The 19,793-nt window shown below is 37.3% G+C and overlaps 8 protein-coding genes across 8 annotated transcripts; 4 read left to right on the top strand and 4 right to left on the bottom strand.

Annotated features, from left to right (window-relative positions):
- Window positions 1–759: 759 nt before the first annotated feature.
- Window positions 760–2,304, top strand: C5L36_0B03210 (uncharacterized protein; the record flags this gene model as incomplete). Its single annotated transcript, XM_029464687.1, has 1 exon — window positions 760–2,304. The coding sequence occupies one exon, from the start codon at window positions 760–762 to the stop codon at window positions 2,302–2,304; it is 1,545 nt and encodes a 514-aa protein (XP_029320546.1).
- Window positions 2,305–2,852: 548 nt separating this feature from the next.
- Window positions 2,853–5,024, top strand: C5L36_0B03220 (uncharacterized protein; the record flags this gene model as incomplete). The annotated part of the gene is made up of 1 exon (XM_029464688.1): window positions 2,853–5,024. One exon carries the CDS (start codon window positions 2,853–2,855, stop codon window positions 5,022–5,024), a length of 2,172 nt encoding a protein of 723 aa, XP_029320547.1.
- A 40-nt stretch (window positions 5,025–5,064) lies between these two features.
- C5L36_0B03230 (uncharacterized protein) lies at window positions 5,065–5,907 on the bottom strand (the record flags this gene model as incomplete). Its single annotated transcript, XM_029464689.1, has 1 exon — window positions 5,065–5,907. One exon carries the CDS (start codon window positions 5,905–5,907, stop codon window positions 5,065–5,067), a length of 843 nt encoding a protein of 280 aa, XP_029320548.1.
- Window positions 5,908–6,122: 215 nt separating this feature from the next.
- C5L36_0B03240 (uncharacterized protein) lies at window positions 6,123–9,737 on the bottom strand (the record flags this gene model as incomplete). Its single annotated transcript, XM_029464690.1, has 1 exon — window positions 6,123–9,737. One exon carries the CDS (start codon window positions 9,735–9,737, stop codon window positions 6,123–6,125), a length of 3,615 nt encoding a protein of 1,204 aa, XP_029320549.1.
- Window positions 9,738–9,995: 258 nt separating this feature from the next.
- Window positions 9,996–10,409, top strand: C5L36_0B03245 (uncharacterized protein; the record flags this gene model as incomplete). The annotated part of the gene is made up of 1 exon (XM_029464691.1): window positions 9,996–10,409. The coding sequence occupies one exon, from the start codon at window positions 9,996–9,998 to the stop codon at window positions 10,407–10,409; it is 414 nt and encodes a 137-aa protein (XP_029320550.1).
- A 53-nt stretch (window positions 10,410–10,462) lies between these two features.
- Window positions 10,463–11,548, bottom strand: C5L36_0B03250 (uncharacterized protein; the record flags this gene model as incomplete). The annotated part of the gene is made up of 1 exon (XM_029464692.1): window positions 10,463–11,548. The coding sequence occupies one exon, from the start codon at window positions 11,546–11,548 to the stop codon at window positions 10,463–10,465; it is 1,086 nt and encodes a 361-aa protein (XP_029320551.1).
- Window positions 11,549–11,772: 224 nt separating this feature from the next.
- C5L36_0B03260 (uncharacterized protein) lies at window positions 11,773–16,536 on the top strand (the record flags this gene model as incomplete). The annotated part of the gene is made up of 1 exon (XM_029464693.1): window positions 11,773–16,536. The coding sequence occupies one exon, from the start codon at window positions 11,773–11,775 to the stop codon at window positions 16,534–16,536; it is 4,764 nt and encodes a 1,587-aa protein (XP_029320552.1).
- Window positions 16,537–16,572: 36 nt separating this feature from the next.
- Window positions 16,573–19,269, bottom strand: C5L36_0B03270 (uncharacterized protein; the record flags this gene model as incomplete). The annotated part of the gene is made up of 1 exon (XM_029464694.1): window positions 16,573–19,269. One exon carries the CDS (start codon window positions 19,267–19,269, stop codon window positions 16,573–16,575), a length of 2,697 nt encoding a protein of 898 aa, XP_029320553.1.
- Window positions 19,270–19,793: the final 524 nt, after the last annotated feature.

Here is a 19,793-nt window from a genome sequence, read left to right on the forward strand (position 1 = left end):
TTGAAGAGAGACAAAGGGGAAAATGACTTGAACATTTCAAATATCCACAATATCCAGCAACAAATGCAAACAGGATACCACCCCCCTTAAATACAAGAGTCCGAAAAAAAAAATAAAATAAAATTACACCCCCTCCCCCCTCTCTTACTTCTCTTACCACTCCCTCTCCCCTCTTGCACTTTTCGTCATTTTCACTCCCATTTAATGACTCCTCACTTACATCCTTACATTCCACTCACTAGATCTCACTATATTAATCGCTACTTTATTATATGTTTCTCACTGGAATGGCCCCACAGTTCTTATCGGTAGATCCGCTCCGCTCTCGGTGTTTCTATCTCGCCATTGTATTTTTGTCTCTCCCTCAAGGCTGTATCGGAAAATCTCGTGTTCCCGCATTCACACGGGCGGGGGGTGCCATTGCACCCGGTTCTCTCCGCGCCATGGGGTCACGCCCTTTTTATTTTTTCTTTGTTGACCTTATTTGTTCTATTACTCTCCTACTGTTATTGCTGCAGTTCCACACTTGGCACAAGACAACATGAATTTCTCTCTTGAGGCGCGAACACAGGCAGGCGACAGTATGGGAGAGGGCCATTCAATCTACATCTGGGAATTGCCGTATCTGGAAATAGAATTTCACTTTGTACATGAAAACTGACATTGACATTGACATTGACATTGACGTTGCGTTTGCGTTTGCGTTTATAGGAAACTTCAACGAGTGGAATCCGAGTTCAGCTATTTGCACAAATAGGCATGAGCAATGACAAATACGACCGACAGGTGCGGCTATGGAACACTGCAGGACAGCGGGCGCTCCATGAGAGCAGTGTTGCCCTGGTGAACATCTCTACCCTTGCGGCAGAGGCGCTCAAGAACATCGTGCTACCCGGCGTTGGCACCGTGACAATCCTCGACGCGGGAGTCGTGGACGAGACAGATGTGGCGGCCAACTTCTTCTACACACGGGGGGACCTTGCCAAGAGCAGGGCAGCAGTATTAGCCTCTGTCTTGCAAGACCTCAACCCAGACGTATCCATCCACTACAGAGACTCCATCCCTCCAGCGGAGGATGTACACTTTTGGTCCCAATTCCACTGCGTCCTTTACACCGCCGTGCCGTACCCCCTCGTAGATGCATCGGCTCTCTTCAACACTTGCTGGGACATGGACGTCCCCGTATGTAAGGTTGGCTCGCTCGGGTTTTACGCATACTTGAAAATACAGCTCAGAGAACATGCCGTTGTTGAATCCCATGGGAACAACCTCCATGATTTGCGCTTGGACTTTCCCTGGCCGGAACTACAGGCGTACCTTGACAGTGTAGACATTGACCCCATCACAAACTCGGAGTACTATAAGATCCCCTTCAGTGTGATCTTGACAAAACTGAATCAGGAATACGTCAAACGGCATGGTACGTCGCCGACAACTAAACAATTGAGAAATTCAATATTGGACACCTACAAAACTATGGACGATCCAAATGTCCATGAAGCTTATAAGAAGGCATATCTAATAATGAAACAATCACCTCCGATATCGGACAACATCAAGGAAATTTTTAGTTATTTATCACATTCACAGTCACATGCAACAACCCATTCTTCCACAAATTCATTGTACATCTTCCAAATATTAGCTAAATCATTGAAATGTTTCTATGAAGAATTTGGTGTCCTCCCTATTAGTGGTGTTTTACCCGATATGGAATCAGATACTAATGCTTACCTAACTCTGAAAAAAATTTATCTTGATAAATTCAATTCCGATAAATCCTATATCCGAAACAAGGCAATTACTTTAATTGATCAACAGGACGGCGATTCCTCGCTATTATCCGATGATACTCTGGTTACTTTTGTGAGAAATGCTAGATATCTGAAAATCATAACAGGCACAAAAATTGACAAAGACTCTCAAATTTTGCAGTTCTTCAGATCTCTAGGTGATGAATCTCTGAAACTGAAGGCTTTGATCTATCTGGCGTTTCTCATTGTTGAACAGTTTGCACGCCTTCATGGAGACTGGCCAACATGGAACAACCGCTCTGAGCTCCGGGCCCTATCGATTTCAATCCTGTGTAATGACAATAACATTGATTCATACCCAGAAAATCTCGATAAGATACTAGATGAGTTATGCAGAGCTTTCGGTAATGAGTTACATAACATATCCGCCATTTTTGGCGGTGTCGTCGCCCAAGAAGTCATCAAACTACTAACAAATCAGTATGTGCCTGTAGACAATTGTGTTGTCTTGGACGGTATACTTGGCAAAACTTCAACGTTTAAACTTTAAACACATTATTGTTGAACGTTGGCACTTGCGCCTTACAGTAACTATGTTATTTTTTTATGTATTATACGCTATTTGTAACTTCCTCGGGTTTGTTGTTTTTTCTTTACTGGACTTGCCTTTTTGCTCCTTAACGGCAAACCGGCAACGGATCTCAATTTTCTGGAAAAAAACTAATAGTAATATATACGGCAACTATTAGGGATACGAATTTCTTGAGTTGGCATTGTGTTTATCCTCTCCTCTGGATAGTTTACATTGTGGTCTGTTTCCTCAATGACAAAATACTCCTAAGGGTAAGTTGAACTCCCTCTACGAACTGGTATTTAATAATAATCAACCAGAAAAACACATGGATTAAAAGGATAATGTCGACGAGCCTCTATGCCGCACTCGTATCGATTTCTTCATCGTATAGAGGAACCTTCCTTTTTTTTTACTGTTGAAATTTTGGGATTCAGGGCTCTCTCTTTCAAAATGGAAAAAACAGCTGGGATTTTCTTTATCTCTTTTTACCTCAAATAAAAGCAACAGAAAGAAAGCCTCAGGTGATGTTATACTCGGATGAAATAGGTATCCCTAGATCTGATTTCTCCAAGTGGAGATTACGAACGACTAAATTGGGAGGACAAAAGTGGGAATACTTAGATAATCCTTCCGACTCAGACAGACAAGATAATCTAACAAAGTATCTACTGAACGAGCCAGGCTTTCAGCCACCAATTACTGAAAAGCCGAAATCCATTCTAGATGCCACCTTCAATGCTGCCAATTTCTTCACATCAATCCAGGATGAAAATTCTGGTACATGGCCAGTCCAGTATAAAGGTCCAATGTTTATGACTATTGGCTACGTTGCTGTTTGCTACTTCACGAAAACCCCAATTCCTGAATATGAGCGCCGGGAGTTAATCAGATATATCATAAATACTTCACACCCAGTTGACGGTGGATGGGGATTACATGAAGTAGATAAATCAACGTGTTTTGGTACCACAATCAACTATGTCATTCTCAGGTTGCTCGGGTTGGATGCTTCGCATCCTGTTTGTCTCAAGGCAAGGAGAACTCTCCATAAGCTTGGCGGTGCCATTGGGAATCCGCATTGGGGAAAAGCTTGGCTGGCTATTCTAAACCTCTACAGCTGGGAGGGAGTAAATCCTGCACCAACAGAATTGTTTGCATTACCGTATTGGGTTCCGATACATCCAATGAAATGGTGGGTGCACACTCGTGCAATTTACATTCCATTAGGCTACCTATCAACTGCAAAAGTTCAGTGTGAATTGGACCCTTTGCTTGAAAAAATTAGATCCGAAATTTTCACCAAGCCTTGGAGCAAAATTGATTTTTCTAGCAATAGAAACAGAGTCTGTGGTATTGATTTGTATTACCCTCATACGTCATTGTTGAACGGCTTGAATAATATCATGGTGTTGTATGAAAAATACATTCGTCCAACATGGTTGTTGGATCACTGTAATAAAAAGGCATATGATCTTATTCTTAAAGAGTTGGAAAACACAAAACACTTGGGTATAGCACCTGTGAGTGCTGCGTTTGAGACAATTGTTCTCTATAAAGAGCAAGGCCCGCAGGGATCTGACTACTTAAAAAGCTTGGAGCGTATGAAAGAGGTTTTATTCTTATCTGATTTAGGCTTAACTGTGATGGGAACAAATGGTTCACAGGTTTGGGATTGTGCTTTCTTTATTCAGTATTTCTTCAATGCAGGTCTCGCTGAACTGCCTCAGTATCATGATGCTATTGTTAGAACCTTCGAATTCTTGATAAGGTCTCAATTTGATGAAGAGTGTGTCAGCGGGTCTTATAGGGACAAACGTAAGGGTGCCTGGCCCTTTTCCACAAAAGACCAAGGATACACTGTTTCAGATTGTACTGCGGAATCCATCAAGGCGATCATAATGGTCATGAACTCAGAAGCCTTTTCAGATGTACACCATATTTATGACCTTACCAAATTGCATGATGCAATCGATGTGTTATTAAGCTTGCAGAATGTGGGAAGTTTTGAGTTTGGCTCATTTTCAACTTACGAAAAAATCAAAGCAACTCCGATGTTGGAACTCATCAACCCAGCAGAGGTTTTTGGGAATATTATGGTGGAATACCCGTATGTAGAATGTACTGATTCCTCAGTTTTAGGACTATCATACTTCCATAGATATTCAAGCTACAGAAATGCTGATATCAGTTTAGCAATTAAAAGAGCAACTGATTATATTATTCAGTCACAGCAAGTCGATGGTTCTTGGTACGGATGTTGGGGGATATGCTTTACATACGCCGGTATGTTCGCCTTGGAGGCATTGGCGGAAATAAACTTGGATTACTCTAACAGTGAAGTCGTTAGAAAGGGCTGTAACTTTTTGGTTACTCGTCAGCTGCCTGATGGCGGATGGGGTGAATCGATGAAGAGTTCCGAAACTCACACCTATGTCTCTACCCGCAAATCTCTAGTTGTTCAGACATCGTGGGCTTTAATTGGCCTTTTATTGGCACGCTATCCAGACAAGGAAGTTTTAAGAAAGGCGGTTGATCTTATAATTTCAAGACAGGGAGAATATGGAGAGTGGGAATTTGAACAAGTGGAAGGGGTCTTCAACCATTCGTGTGCAATCGAATATCCAAACTACAAATTTTTGTTCCCTATTAAAGCGTTGGGCTTATATGTTAAAAGATTCGGCAATGAACGTTTGTAAAATTAGAAAAGGTTTATAGATATCCTCATTAGGATCAACTCTACTTCAATCTTTTTTTAGATTTCGATGCTTTGGCTTGTCTCTTTTCACGCCTTTTCTTCAAGGTATTACCTATTAAATTTTCAACATAAGAAGAAAACAACTCATTGTCTTCATTGATATCATGAGACTTGACGTCCCATACAGAAACAAGTTTCAATAGCCTCTCCTTTAAATTTATTAGCTCAGATACACTTCCCGATCTCAGCAACTTCTTCGCCTCAGATATTGTTGATGTGGTATTGTTAATTATCTGGTTGTATTCTTCACCATCTTTATCAATTCCTAATTGGCTGAAGTCAGGAACTTGTAGTAGAAGTTTGTCAAGTTCGGCGTTAGTTGATGAGCTCTTGAGAAAGTCATATAGATTTTTAAATTCTTTGCGACTACCATTTGCAGATGGTAACTGACGTTTTGCGTAAGTAACGTGTGCACGTGGCTCTATTTCTAAATTCAACAATACCTGTTTGTATATCATACTCTGTTTCCATATGAATGGAGAGAGATGGTCATCTTCTTCGCTAATTAATCGATTGAATATCTGATCTGCTCTTTCATCAAAAAGAAAAATGTCTTTGTATTCATTTTCTGAATTCCCCTTACTTTCATTAAAGATTTTATCCAAATTCTGTGAGATATCAGCTGCTATTGTTGCAAAATTGCCACTGTATGATCTTATACGCCCTTCTTTGTTAGCGCTCAAATCATTTGAATAGACGCCTGAGTCGCCTTGATCAACTTCTTCAAAATCACCAAAGTCGTCGTCCGATTCAGCAGAAAATGTATCTAACTGTTTATCCAATTGTTCAGATTGTCCAGCTGGCTCAGCTACCAATTCCGACATAGCAGAGGATGATGTTTGCTTGCTTCTATCAGTAGTGAAACATAACAAACCTTTACTACAGCGTTTCTTATTTCAGGGATAAAAGAAAAATAGACAGCGAGGGACACCTAAATGCGTACCATATAATGGCATAATTAGTTAAACGTGAATCATTGTCAAACACATCTTAGTATAAACACAAAAAAAAAGTATAAACGTCCTAGTAAGTCAAGTAACTATTCTTCATCATGATGCTTCTTCTTGAAAACACCAAACGCTTTGCTGCCAATCTTAGATGCAGTACCCAGAACCTTTCCAGGAGTATTTAGGATTTTTCCTGCACCATCAATAGCAATATTGCCCGGATTAGGTAAACTCTTCTCGGCACTGAGCAAAGTGTGATACTCTGGTTTGAATGACATCCTTACCTCTAATGTTCCGGCATACTGTCCTTCTTCTCCAATCAATTCGAAATTATAGTCTTTCATCTCGGTGTCAAATGGATCCAATTGCTTCAATGCATATGTGTACTCACCAATCTTGTCATCTTGTTCGAGACCAAAATCCCAGTCGTTAACTTTAAATCTAATCACAGACTGAACTCTTGAGTCGATGGAAATAGACGTGCTCTCGTTCCAAGTAGGCTCAAGAGTCTTCTTTATAGTTTTGCTCTTGTAGAACTCGTCACCATTTAGATAGGCCTTAACAAATGGATCAGATTTACCGTTCGAGTCTTTAGAAAGTAGTTCCCTAGCTCCAACAAATTCAATATTTAAGGTACCTGAATTACCGATGGAGTCGGCAGGAGGCAAAGATGATATCATAGCAGGAAGGAATTTTGTGGTAAACAAAATCGTATTGCTCGAATCCCCAATATTAAGGCTTGTTTGTTTACCGTAACTGTGTTCCAACACCTTAATTGTTGGAACAGTGATTTCTTTCAATGCATTTTTAGTCAAAGGTGTGTTTTTTTTCTCAACAATCCTAAAAGTCATTAAAGAGTACTTTTGCATTTCTTTCACTAGATAGTCAAATGTACGTTGCAAGTTGGTATTACCTGAAATGCTAGTTTCGTATTCCGGGTACCCGTTTTTGTCAAAAAAAACCTGGAAATAACCAGAGTTTGAAAATTTCGAACCCAGTAAAGTAAAAACTAAAACACCAGTATCAAATTTAGCTATATCTTCGATTGGTAGTATATCTTTGTGTAAAGTGTCAAGGGCAAGATTGTTCTGTTCCGAAAGTTCTTCGGTAGACCTGTCTTTCTTGTCATTGCTAGCCTTCTTTTCTTCAGCATCAATCTTGGCCTGTAACTCAGCAGCTTCCTTTTTCTCCGTCTCTGCTTCTTCAGGAGTTACCACTTGCTTGATAGGATAAAACGCTATAGAATAAGTAACAGAGCCCTTTGCACCTTTTCTCCTGTGGAACAATTTTGCTTCTTTCAACTCACCAGACGTCTCAATTGGTTTGCCCTCATTATTATAGTCAATGAATTCATTTAATCTAATCTGAAAAGAGCCAAGAGTTCTATCTTGACCATGTCTAGCCACATCCATACCTTCAATAGTAATCCTTTGATTAACAGAAGAAACTGGAATGTACATAGATTGGTAGTACTTAGGATCATAAGTAGAATCCATTGTCAACGTTTTCCCTTTCTGTAAACCATTAACTAGAACCCTAAAATATGGATCAATACTTCCAACTTTATTGATCCTAACCAAATCACTTGCCTTTTCAATATAAACACGCAATACACCAAATGGCTCACTATAACCGAGAGCACCCTTAACACCTGGAATTCTAACTGAGTTCCAGTTACAAGATATTTCAATTTCACCTTGATTATTGCTCAATGGGAACCAACTATTTCCAACATAAGAAGCGTCAATGATATCCACCAAACGTAAAGTTGCAGATCCCAAAATTTTGTTTTCCTTCAAACTTTCTCTTAAGATTACACGAACTCTAGCCTTTGATCTATCATAGATAATTTCTTCAAAATCACATGACCAGCTAGCTTCATTTGAATTTTTAGCCACTGGAGTTTCAAGCCTTTTTTCACCTGAAAGATATAACTGTGCGTAAACAGATTTCTTCTCATCGTCTTTAGAAGTAAAACTTCTTGCACCGGATAATACAATTTTAGCAACACCAGTATTATAATCTGGTGGTGGGCTGAAAGAGCCATCTGGTAATTTAGATCCCTGTAAAGACTTCATATACTTGATGTCTAAATTGATGGATCCTGCAGGATAGTTGTTTCTCAATATTGGGATCTTGAGGTTTTTCAATTCAGTCTTAGAAATAAGCTCATCCAAATCATACAATGCAGCGCCCATGAATTTATCTTTTCTACCATCAGAAATATTTTCATCGTACAATTTAATAGCTAGTGGATCTGATGATGAGTTTAGGATTACCCTTATGGTCTCATTATAGATCGGATTCATTGTATCATAAACAATTTTGGTTTTTGCTTTAACATTTTTTTGGAAACCAAAGGTAAAGTAAGGATCAATGGTATTATTAAAGGTATCTGCAGCAACCAAGCCTTCTGCACTTTTCACGTTCAGTTCTAAAATACCTAAGGCACCTGAGGCACCATTACCAGCAAGTAATTGTTCGAGATTTAATTCAAAGGATAAAGGTTGAAACAACATTGGTCCTAAGTATTTCTTCACCATCTCCTTTACCATCATGTATAGACCAGGTATATTGAACAGTTCAAAGCCAAATATACTATTACTACCAATAATTTTAAAAATAAAGTCAAAATCAGGAGTATCACTCAAGGAAACGTTAACTGTTTGAATATGTGGAAAGTTTGACATCATTCTCAACCTGATTCTTGCATCGGCTCTCATTGAGATGTTACTAACTAAAACCGGTACGGTTACACCGAAAATTTTTGCCTTAACAATGATTTCAAAGTTTGCGTGGTTTCTCATTTGTTTAACTGTTGTATCTGCTTGTGCATTAGGAATCAAGGAAAAAGTCCAGTCCATCACAGTAACATCATCTGCTGTTCTGTCTAACGTCCTGACCCTATCAACTCTCGGTGGCTTGGTCCCTAATGTTAATGATTGGATCCATATCTCTCTTACAAAGGCAGGAATGGCATCTAGTTCTGCAACCATTGGATTAACAATCTCAGTAATTTGTTGAGATATACTCGGCTCCAGGTACACCCAATACTTGTCTAAGAAAACATTCAACCAATCTAAAGATTCGAAGTCATCCTCAATTGCATGGACTGAAAACTCTCTTTGTGCTTGTAATCTCAAATTTAACCTATATTTTCTAATTGAAGAACGGTAATATAACCCAAATATAATTGTAATAAAAAAAACAGGCCCCAAACTCAGTCTAAAATAACCAACAATCGATGATAACAGACAAGCTGTTAACAGTGCACCAACACCATGGAACCATTCTCCATATAAGTTTTCAGGCAAGATCTCCTCCAAAGAAGTAGAACGTGTTAAGAGGTCCATGATTTCATCGACTGGTGAAAGTGCAAAGCTATCATCATATCCAGTTACTTCTTTCCAACCTCTAAAGGCTGCTGCGTGTGGGCTTCTCTTAGCTGCCTCTTTTTCCTCTCTTGCCTTCCGCAATTTACTTCCAATAGATCTGCTCACTGGGGCACCAATATTCAATTTAGCAGGTTGAGCAGAGTTTGCTCTCTCTTCCTCATGTTCAACGGTATGGTCCTCTTCCAATGATGTTTCACTACTAGAATCAAGTTTGTTATCCTCAATAAGGTGGTCTATCGATGAAATCGACGCAGAGGAATCTCTCGCAGCAGTCTGCTCCGGAGGTTGTATATGTGGGTCTTCTAGCGACATATTACAAGCTGATCGAAGCAATTGAGTGCCTTAAAAATGATAATGTACAATATTATCCCACCAAAAGAACAATCGAGTGATTGTAACCTTGGATAAACAAAAAAAATGTTCCTCCCTAGGTGAGGCAGAAATTCCCTCTGCGAGAAGTTAAACTTTCAATTCAAAATTGAGCTACGCTTACGATTTACACTGTGGTAGTGTATATATGTCTGGGTTAAAATCCTTTTATTATTTTTCTAAACCACACACTTCTAAACCATGAGGTCAGGTACACACAATGGTTCTGGTCCTGACTCAGAGCCTACGAAGGGCCTAAACACCACAATAACAATGCTCGAGAGTATGATTGAAACATTGCATCATTCCGTCCAAATAATCAAGAAGCAGACACAAGATGTTCCAGAATTGGCCCGAGTTTTACAAACCAAAGCACTATTCGACGTCTTGCCGGAAAGATTGGTGCTACAGCGGCCCCTCAAGATCAGAAAGATGGTTAAGCCTATACTTGAAAAAGACAATAAAACATTAGATGCATTTATTTCCAAATACAAGGTAAAAAAACAAATTTTACAGCAGCAGAGTAGAATTTCAAAATTGAAGTTGGATTCATTGGCCAAACAAAGTGGAATGTATTTAAATAAAAAGACTATGATAAATAGTAAGGAAGAGTAAAGAAGAGAATTGGGTGCGGGTGTGGGTGTGGAGGATAAGGAATAGAACCAGTCTCAGATTTGGCTAATACTAGAAAGATTTTTGCTTATTCGTGTCATTGTTTTATCAATACTCTCAAGCTTTACGCTAATTGAGAGTAATATCGGATCAGAAGTCACAACCTGACATCTGTCAGCAACTTGAACTACAAAAGGTACATTGTCGTCGTCAATGTACGTGATTGAAGTCTCCAAGTATGCATTTGCATGTTTTATCAAAGTAGATAAGGACGGATCCCCATTAAATGAAAACATGTTTTTGATGGTCCCACTTATACCGTTCTCTTCATGGTTCCCTTCATTTGTGTGTTGTTTTCTCCATTCGATGTATTTCATGTACTCGTCTGAAATGATTCTGTTCATTGGCATATCACGCATCTTTGAGATTTGTTTCCTGACTACATCCGCAAATGACAGTCGATTCTTCTGATCAATTATGACATTCCAAGGACGTTTTTCAACAATTTTAAGACTCTTAAACTCAACACTTAGTTCCCCTTCATTTATGATAAAATCTAATGCACCTGTTTTGGGGAAAACAGGCTCAAAAATGGTGCCCGGATTTCTAAGCTGGGGAAATTCGTACACTGGCTGTGGATGGGCCAATGACTCTCTTGCTAATTTCAACTGAGTGCAAATTTGATCAATGTATCTCATAAATAACTCTGTAGTATGTTCATTCTCCTCATTTTCCATAATTTTGTTCATATAGTGAATAGCGTTTTCGATGGCATCGTGACAATCCAGAAGTTGTCTTATAATGATGTATTCTTGTGACTTCATTACAAACTCGAATTTCTTACCACTGTTAAAGTGAGGACTGTGTATAACCATATGTAGCTCTGTTATCTTGAAGTTTTCTCTAGTCAATGTTCCCTTGACCACTTCGGACTGATGAGATGACAGTGGAAGCTTATATTGCGTGTCATTTGACTCTTCTAGATTTCGTTTACAATATACAAGCACATCCTTAATTGGATCTAGTTGATTGGCTATAATTTCAGAGATGTACCAGCCAATTTCATTTTTTGACTGCTGGGATACTAAAACAGAAATGTCCTGAGGGTTAAGTTTCCTGCTAGTGTGGAACTGTGTAGTCATTGTAATTCAATAGTTTATTCAGTTTCTGGAACCGAGTAAATGTAAATCAACATAAATCATTTCGATATCATTACCCTCCTCAATGGTTAACACTACTTTGTAAAAAAGTTGGCACAACGCGTCTACTTTGTGCATATTCTTTCTACAGTTATGGAGGCTCTTCAATTACATAATCATCATTACCTGCATTTTGTTCAAGAGATTCGCCAAAGAGAAGCTAGGCGATGGGGAAACGAAATATTGAAGACTTTCATCCAGAGAATAAAGAAAGAGAGTACTCACCTTCTATAATCACGGCGTTACCACATCATCCATTTAACTTTTTAATTCCAAACCAGAGTTTATTACCATTAGTGACGCCTCAATTTGCGCAGGTGAAGCCAGATCAGATTTTACTATCACAGGATAATGTGAATGATCTCAAGACAGAGAAGGCAGTATGCTCATATTTGCTAGAAACAGAAGATCCTGATTTGAAATATTTGAAATTTAAAAAACCATTGAGTAGTTCCAACCGATTTAACTTTACACTTGACTATGATCCACAGTTAGCTGGGCAACCCCCAGATGCACCAAATATTAGCCTAGTGAGAAAGCAAGATTATTTAAAGGTTAATTATAATACTGATAACCTCGACACATATATCAAATTTAACGATGATGACCATTTGGTTGACGAAATAGTTAAACTATTTGGCGTCGACACTTCAAACGCTATGTATAAATCCGAAAACAATAAAGCAATGTGCAAAAAATCAGAATCCTCCAAATTCCAGGCTCCACAGTTTGTTTACGAAATTTCAACTACACAGTCGTCCTTACTAATACATGCTAAAGAAGAACTTGAAGGACTAGTATCAAGAATTATTACCGGAGTTAACATTGATAACATGGACGAGGAAGTGGACTCTCAATTGGACTTTTGGAACAAGTTCTCCTTACTCTTTGAGAAAGATACATTTTATGTGAGAGAAGAAATCCTGAAAATTGTTGAATCTAAATTATTACTAATGATCAAGTACAATTCGTCAATTAGCACTGATTCTGATGTTTTTGCAAAATTATTGGAATCTTGTGTAGCAATTTTAGATAACGCACTTACTCTTGATTGGGTGGAGTATTTTAGCACGGAAAATATTGATTACAGTGACGAATTTCGGCTGTTTGTATGCGTTGTATTACAAGCTAGTTCCATTGTTCTTTTACTGAGCAGCTCGGCATATTTCACTTCTATGTTTGTAAAACAAGACAAGGGTGTTGTTCAAGTTGTTGATTTTATTTCAATATTTGGCAGCGTTTTGAAATCATTTCTTCAGTCAGATCCATATATTGAATTACCGGAGCTTTTCATCTCTCCACTTCAGAGTTTTTCTCATTTATTACAACAATTTGCGGAAAGTATTTACAAGATGACATTAGAAGAATCCCAGGTAACAAGATTAGAGTATATTGCATTTGATTTAGTATTTACTGATAACTTTAGCTCAAAACAGCTAAGCGTTTTGAGCTCTCCGATGGAGCAGATCAGAAGGCAATCTGCCAACCTCATAATTGAACTATATTCAACTTACGAAGATCAAAGGCAATTTCTCTTAAATGAAATAGTTGAAAACCTAAGATCACTTAGCCCTCTTAAATCAAGAGCTAAAAACTTAAGACTAGATTCCGGTATTACGGTGCAAGTGGTTAGCTATCTCATAGTGAGTCTAATACAATGTCATCATAAATTTGGAAACAACTTTGATTATTCCGAGTGGGAGTATCTCTATTTGGATCATAAAACTAAAGCCAAAACCGTTCAGTTTAACGAACTTGACTCACAATATTGGAGCTCCATCAATGATGAATACAGTGGAATGCTAAAGGCAACCAATCAGTTTATGGATTGTTTTCTCATAAAAATTAATTCCCTTTATAACTCAGACTTGAGAAAAGTTATTGAAAACATATATGCTGACTTCTTCACACTTTTGAAGCTTCCTCAATTTCCTGCATGTAGTGTAATATTATACTCTACATTATCAAGTGCTCTTACTTTGCTCCATTCAGCTGAGAAGACTTACTCTAATGCACAATGGATGTTATTTGAAATAATTGCATTGATTGCATCTAAAATCCTTGAAATAAATAGTCAGAAACAAGTTTTGTTATTCGATAGTGGTATTCAGCTTGATGATTATGAACTTCTTTCAAAAAAATGTTATAATGTTGTCTCTTATTTGAGGTTCAGTCAGAGCAATTCAAATATAGTGGCCGCAAACTTCATTACAATGGATTTTTTGTATAAGTCAAAAGGACTTGAACAGTCATTAGAGAAAGTTGTTAATTCTCATGAACAACTGCTTAGCTCAGAAAAACGAATAAGCCTGGAGATTCTGTTGAAAGAGGTGAAATCCACTTTGATGCGATTTATGGAATTGCCTTTTCTTAGTAAAAGTGTGAACAACGCTGAAAACATGAGTCAAATAGAGATTGCTGAATGTTTTCGGACAATACTAATATCGCATGATCTCAGTACAAAATACAAAGATATTTTATCATTCATTATATCCTCCTTGAATAACCCGAAAGTAAAATTCAAAATAATGGCACTGAAAACCCTAACTATGCTCATAAGTAACGAAGATGCACTACTTGAGGACAAGCAGCTACGGTTACTATTCAAGCAACGATTATCAGATGATTCTGCAACTGTAATTGATGTTACTCTTGAACTGATTCTGAAGATACTACAAAACAAACCTAAGTATATTGAAGAATACTTTGAAGTTGTCTCGAGTAAGATCCTAAGTTCAAGTGTTGCGGTCAAAAGAAAAACCGTTAACCTGATTGACTACATGTTTGCCAATACTAGTGATATCACTATCAAGGTTAAGTTGTGCCAAGCTCTACTTACACAACTTGAAGATGAAGATGACAAAATTATTGATCTGGCATGTATCAAATTGACTGAATTGTTGTTTCTTGGCTTGGAGGGTAATCAAAAGGAGCCGGTTGATTTTTCAGTGATTTCATTCAATAGTAAAGCTTTTGAAAGCGTTAAAATTATGACAGGTCTGTTCTCACAGGGAGCTGCTGTCTGGGATATTTTTGAGAAGTTTTTCAATGAACGGATAATTTTTACTGGGCATCTCACCAGATCTAGTCGGGAAGAACTACATAAATCCATACATCGTATAGTTGATCTGATGCTAACGCTTGTTACAAACTTGAACGTTGAAAATGATTCCGCAACTGTGTTGTCTAATGAAACCATTTTAGGAGTGTTATCCACCTTCGTGAAGAGTAAAAGTAATTTGGTTTCCCAACACCAACTAATTGCTTTGCAGCCTTACTTTATCAACGATTACGATTCTAATCAAGTGTGTTATTACGCCCTTCAGATTTTGAATAGTTCTCTGGTTGACCAGAAAATTATTAACACTGCATTTTTGAATACATGTAAGCAATCAATTATGAAAAGGTTGACACGGTTTAATACCAAAGAGTTAGATCAAGCTGTGCAATGTTTGTGGAAGCTTTACAAACTAGAAGGGAATACTGAGCCTTTAGCAAGAGCATGTGTTTCATCGCTAAGAATGCTCTTGCGGTACATTACAAGTTTGCAAAATTTAGGTGCTGACTTCAAAATAGAACCTGCTCTTCCTAGATTGATTTACTTGATCGGCACTTTTGGTCAATACTGCAATCTTGAACAAAATAGAGATATTTTTTTAAACGCTGGCTTGGGATTGAAGGAAAAGGAAGCTATTTCTGTGTTTTTGTTAAAATATCTTTTACAGTTTTGTGGCAATAATGTTGTGAAGCCTCTAAGAAAGGTTGCAATCAAAAATACTATGAATATTTGTATCCATCATCCTAAGCTTTTTTTCAGTGTACCTGTTTCCAAGCTAATAGATGAAACTTTCAAAAAGAAGGATTTTGCAATAACTAATATAGTCGTAGGATCTTTACTCGTGTTCCTTGAAAAGGAAGAGCTAAGAATGATGCAAAAGAATGGTTTTGATGTAAAACGTTCTTCCTCTATTCAATTAGACATAGCAGTATTTCATGGATACTCTCTAGAGTATGTCAATGATGGCATATGTGCAACTTTAGTACAGAAGTATTTGACAAATATTCTAAATATTTGCCTGAACAAGAACATTGATCATGCCATTAATGCAGTGAAATTTTTGAAACTGGTAGTTAAATTTGGGTTCTCAAACCCTAGAACCTGTTTTCCTGTTATAGTTGCCTTGGAATGTTCTAAATCTAGGTATATTAGACACACTATGTTAGAGTTACATAAGTTTCTCTTTGACAAATACGAAAATCTCGTTGAATCTACATATTCTGAGTCTCTCAGGATGGCAGTTCGTTATTCAAATGATATTTACAATGCGGAAGATTTGTGGCAATGTTCAAGTTTCTTGAAATTCTTTTTTCAAATAGTAAAACAAAGAAAAAGCAGACAATGTGTTGATAAATTTATTCATGCAATAATACGGGGTTTAAACATTACAAGTATGTTCAAGTTCTCCAAAATGAGCAAGGTTGAATTGCTTCAAGCACAGAATCAAATTATTCTGCTGGCAATTAATATCAATGAGATAGAGTTTGAAACGCAACTTGAACTTTTAGAAGTCGTTTGTAGTGTGGAGAGAATTATCTTAAGTGAAGAAGCAATCTTCAATGATGACTTCAACATGTTATTGAATATCTTTGAAGAAGATGTGACGGATGAAAAAGCAAAACATGTTGCTATGAGCAAAGCATTATTAGCCTTGAAGTGCTTGGTAAAATGCTTAATTGCAAACTACTCTATTAACCCGGAGTTGATAGTCAGATACCAAGAGAGTGTCGATAAAAAAGAGTTTAAGACTTCCATACAAAAAGTTAACTCTAATATATTCTACAAAGGTGAAATCCTCGACTTGCTGACAAAAAATTTGAATAACCAACTAACCCTACTACGCCGTAAATTACTAGAACTAAGTGAAAGCTAAATTTGTAAAATAATTACTATTACCTAATCATATAACCTAGCTGTTTGATAAAAACCGACTCTGAAAATCTTCTCGATTAGAAATGAAGCTATTAATAATTTCTGGTTTAAGATCATTTAGCTTACCTTCATTGCAGAAATCCTTCAATGATTCAGGATCGCAGGAGTATAATCCAGGAATTTCATTGAGAATTTTGAATGCTGTTTGAATGTTTTCAATTTGGTCTCGCTCCCACTTGACTGTGTATTCTGTTTCCCTCGGAGATGAACCATATGTTTCGTACATATTTTCTTCTGTATTTTCAACACTAAGGTTATTAAAAATTAAAATATAATGAGCAAGATCATGTGTAAGGACAGTGAATCCATTCATTGTAACTTTCATGTGGCTGAGATGTATAATGAGTGACGAGAGAAAAAAGTTTGATACCTTTGTTATAAAACTCAGTTTCAATCTTGAATCAAACCTGAGTTCAGTCATTGCACCTCTCAAAATGTTTTCAAGCAGCATAGCCATAAGTTCAGATGTTTGCGTTCTTTCTGCTTCACTTACGACTGAGTAGTCGTTAGTGGGTTGTTTGCAAAGGATGGACGTGATCCTTTCTTTTATGATTTCTACTGTATCGTTCATTATTATGTTGATACCGATTTCCACATCCTGAAGGAAATTGTTGAAGGAGTCGCACATATGGCTTGAATCATCTTCGGTGGAGACTAACGGGTAGAACGATTTTTTTATGACTGTGGATAAAAGGTATAATTGGATCAACACATTGTAAAGTTGCTGCAAAAAGCTTATATCCACAGTGTTGTTGCTACCCCTGCTGAAAACACCTTTATTTTTGATTTGTGAATCAACAAAATTACCATATAAAGACTCCAGACCTAAAGCGATGTACGAAGGCCCAATCTTATATATCAAGAGGTTGAATAATTCAATAGTGTAAAAGTTACTCTGGGTAGGTACCAATTCAATTGACCTGGTTAAAGACTCTAATGTTAGTCTGTAGATGTTCTGAGACACTTGCAAGGAGAGAACACTTTTGGTAGAGTCCGTGACGTTTGACTCCGGAACAGATTCCTTGAAAGAGGGATCAATTGAATCACTTTGTACTGGTGACTTGTACCTGTCAAATATCGAATATTTTTCATTAAGTTTAATAAACCCGCTACCTGCAATTTTTTTTAGTCTTTGGGAACTAGGAATATATTTCCTTGCACCTTTGGACTTATCTCTTAAAACTCTTGAATCAGGAAGGTATATATTTTGTTGTGTGCCTTCTTTATTGACTGATATTTCCGGCGCATCGATAGAAGCGGAATCTTTGTATGGATTAGCTTCATAATCTTCTAAGTTTGATAAATGTTCGTCTTCAGAATACTCACCCTCTAGCTTCATATTTTCTATCTTGGTAGTCAATTTTTTATCTCTAAGCGAATCTCTATTAGCTACTTCAAAGGGTTGGATTAACAAATCGATATATGCTTGCAAATTCTCTTTTTCCATCTTAAAATAGGAATTCTCATCAAGATATCTATGGAATAAGATATAATGGATATTTTCTGTGTCAATGCTAAGTTTTGTCACGCTTTCATAAAATGCTGTTCTTAGTGGAAGGAACAATTGTTGTGATACGCCATTAGAAAAAAGATGCAAAGTTCTTAGAAAAGCCAATTTTGACTTGCTCTTTGCCACATCCAACAAAGAGTCCAATCTTGGTTTTAGCATCTTTTCCGCCAACTTGATCATCAATAATGATAAGGCTTTTTTTGAATTATGCTGGAAAATAGTAACTAATGAGTCAAGTTCGTCATTTATAGTGACTCGAAGAGAATTCAACAACTCAAATGAATCTCCATCCAGCTCATAGCTAGAGTTTTTAGGATCACTCAATGCAACCCAATAAGAAGCATCTACTGATTTATTAACCTTTGACTGCAGAGAGCTAAAAATTGATTGGTTCTCGATCAGATTGTCAATAATATTTATACCATCGTTGAATGCAAACAAAGTATTCGAAATAGTCTGTAGCCGCATGAAGTTTTGTGAACTGTAGAGGGTATTGAATGAGTTCAACTGATCTTTTTCAAACTTATGAGCAACTTCTTCAATTAGTTTGTGGGTTTTTGAGCCATTGGCTAGACTTGAATCTTGAGAAAGTTGGGAAGACAGTTTTAATAGCTGTGATATCGTTGTTGCTGTTTCAATTGTATTGGATCCCTTCTTACTTGTCATAATCTCAAGAGGCACTTCATTGTGTTTATAAAAATGATTGTAACTTTTCAATAGAAAAATGATCTCAGAAGCGTTGTCATTCAAAGTAGTAACCTTTTTGAGTTTTTCACTCAATGGTTCAATTTTGGAACTATTTAGTTTTTCAACTGACATATACAAGTCATTGTAGTTTCCCTTTAAACTGGATGTTGTTTTCGAATGTCGCATAACACTTTTATGGTATTTCGTCTCCTTCAACTCTGCTTCCTTTTCGCATTCTAGCTTCTTCTTGTCGCATTCATCCATCAATGTAGCCAACTTTTCTTGGACCATTTTTAAAGAGCTTATATACGGGACTGGATCTATGCATTTGGTGTCACTATTATCTGTATGTATAAAAGAATCGCTTGGAATGTCTTCAGAAAAACTGGTCATTTCATTGATAAAATTCACCGGAGCAACATCCCCAGAGAAACTTTCCAATGTAATCTGATTGGTGTTGATAAAACCAAAGGACATCCTGTAGCGATCCGCTGTTGGTATGGTGGTTCGATTGGGGTCTCAAATACTTCCGTGGTTGATTTGTTGCTGCTCAATGTACTCATTGTCAGCATGAAAACAGTCGGGAAGCTTGTTGGTGTACTGGTGCTTGTCGAGGCTCGTTAGGAAAAGTTAACGCGGATAATGCGTATGGTGATAGTGGTTATGTTGCTTGTTGTGAATTAATACGGTATAGTCGAGACGATACGAGGATTGGTACCTGCATTTATTTCCTTTGTATGTAAAGAATTCTGTAATATTCAACAAGGTACTCCATTTTTTTACAACCTAGTGCTATTAAAAGTTTTCAATGAAATGAGTCCAGAATCGATCTAGATCTGTAAGAATATTTGTACAATTTTTTGTAGAGATTTTTTTTCTAAAAATTGTACAAAATTCCAAATAACTTCAATTTTATAGACTGTTTTAATTAACTTTTTTAATCATCAACACTTTAATATCTGGAAGCAGAGTTTTTACGATAAGTTTGCAATGAAAAGTTT

The sequence above is a fragment of the Pichia kudriavzevii genome, chromosome 2, assembly GCF_003054445.1.
Source record: "Pichia kudriavzevii chromosome 2, complete sequence".
Lineage (NCBI taxonomy): Eukaryota > Fungi > Ascomycota > Pichiomycetes > Pichiales > Pichiaceae > Pichia > Pichia kudriavzevii.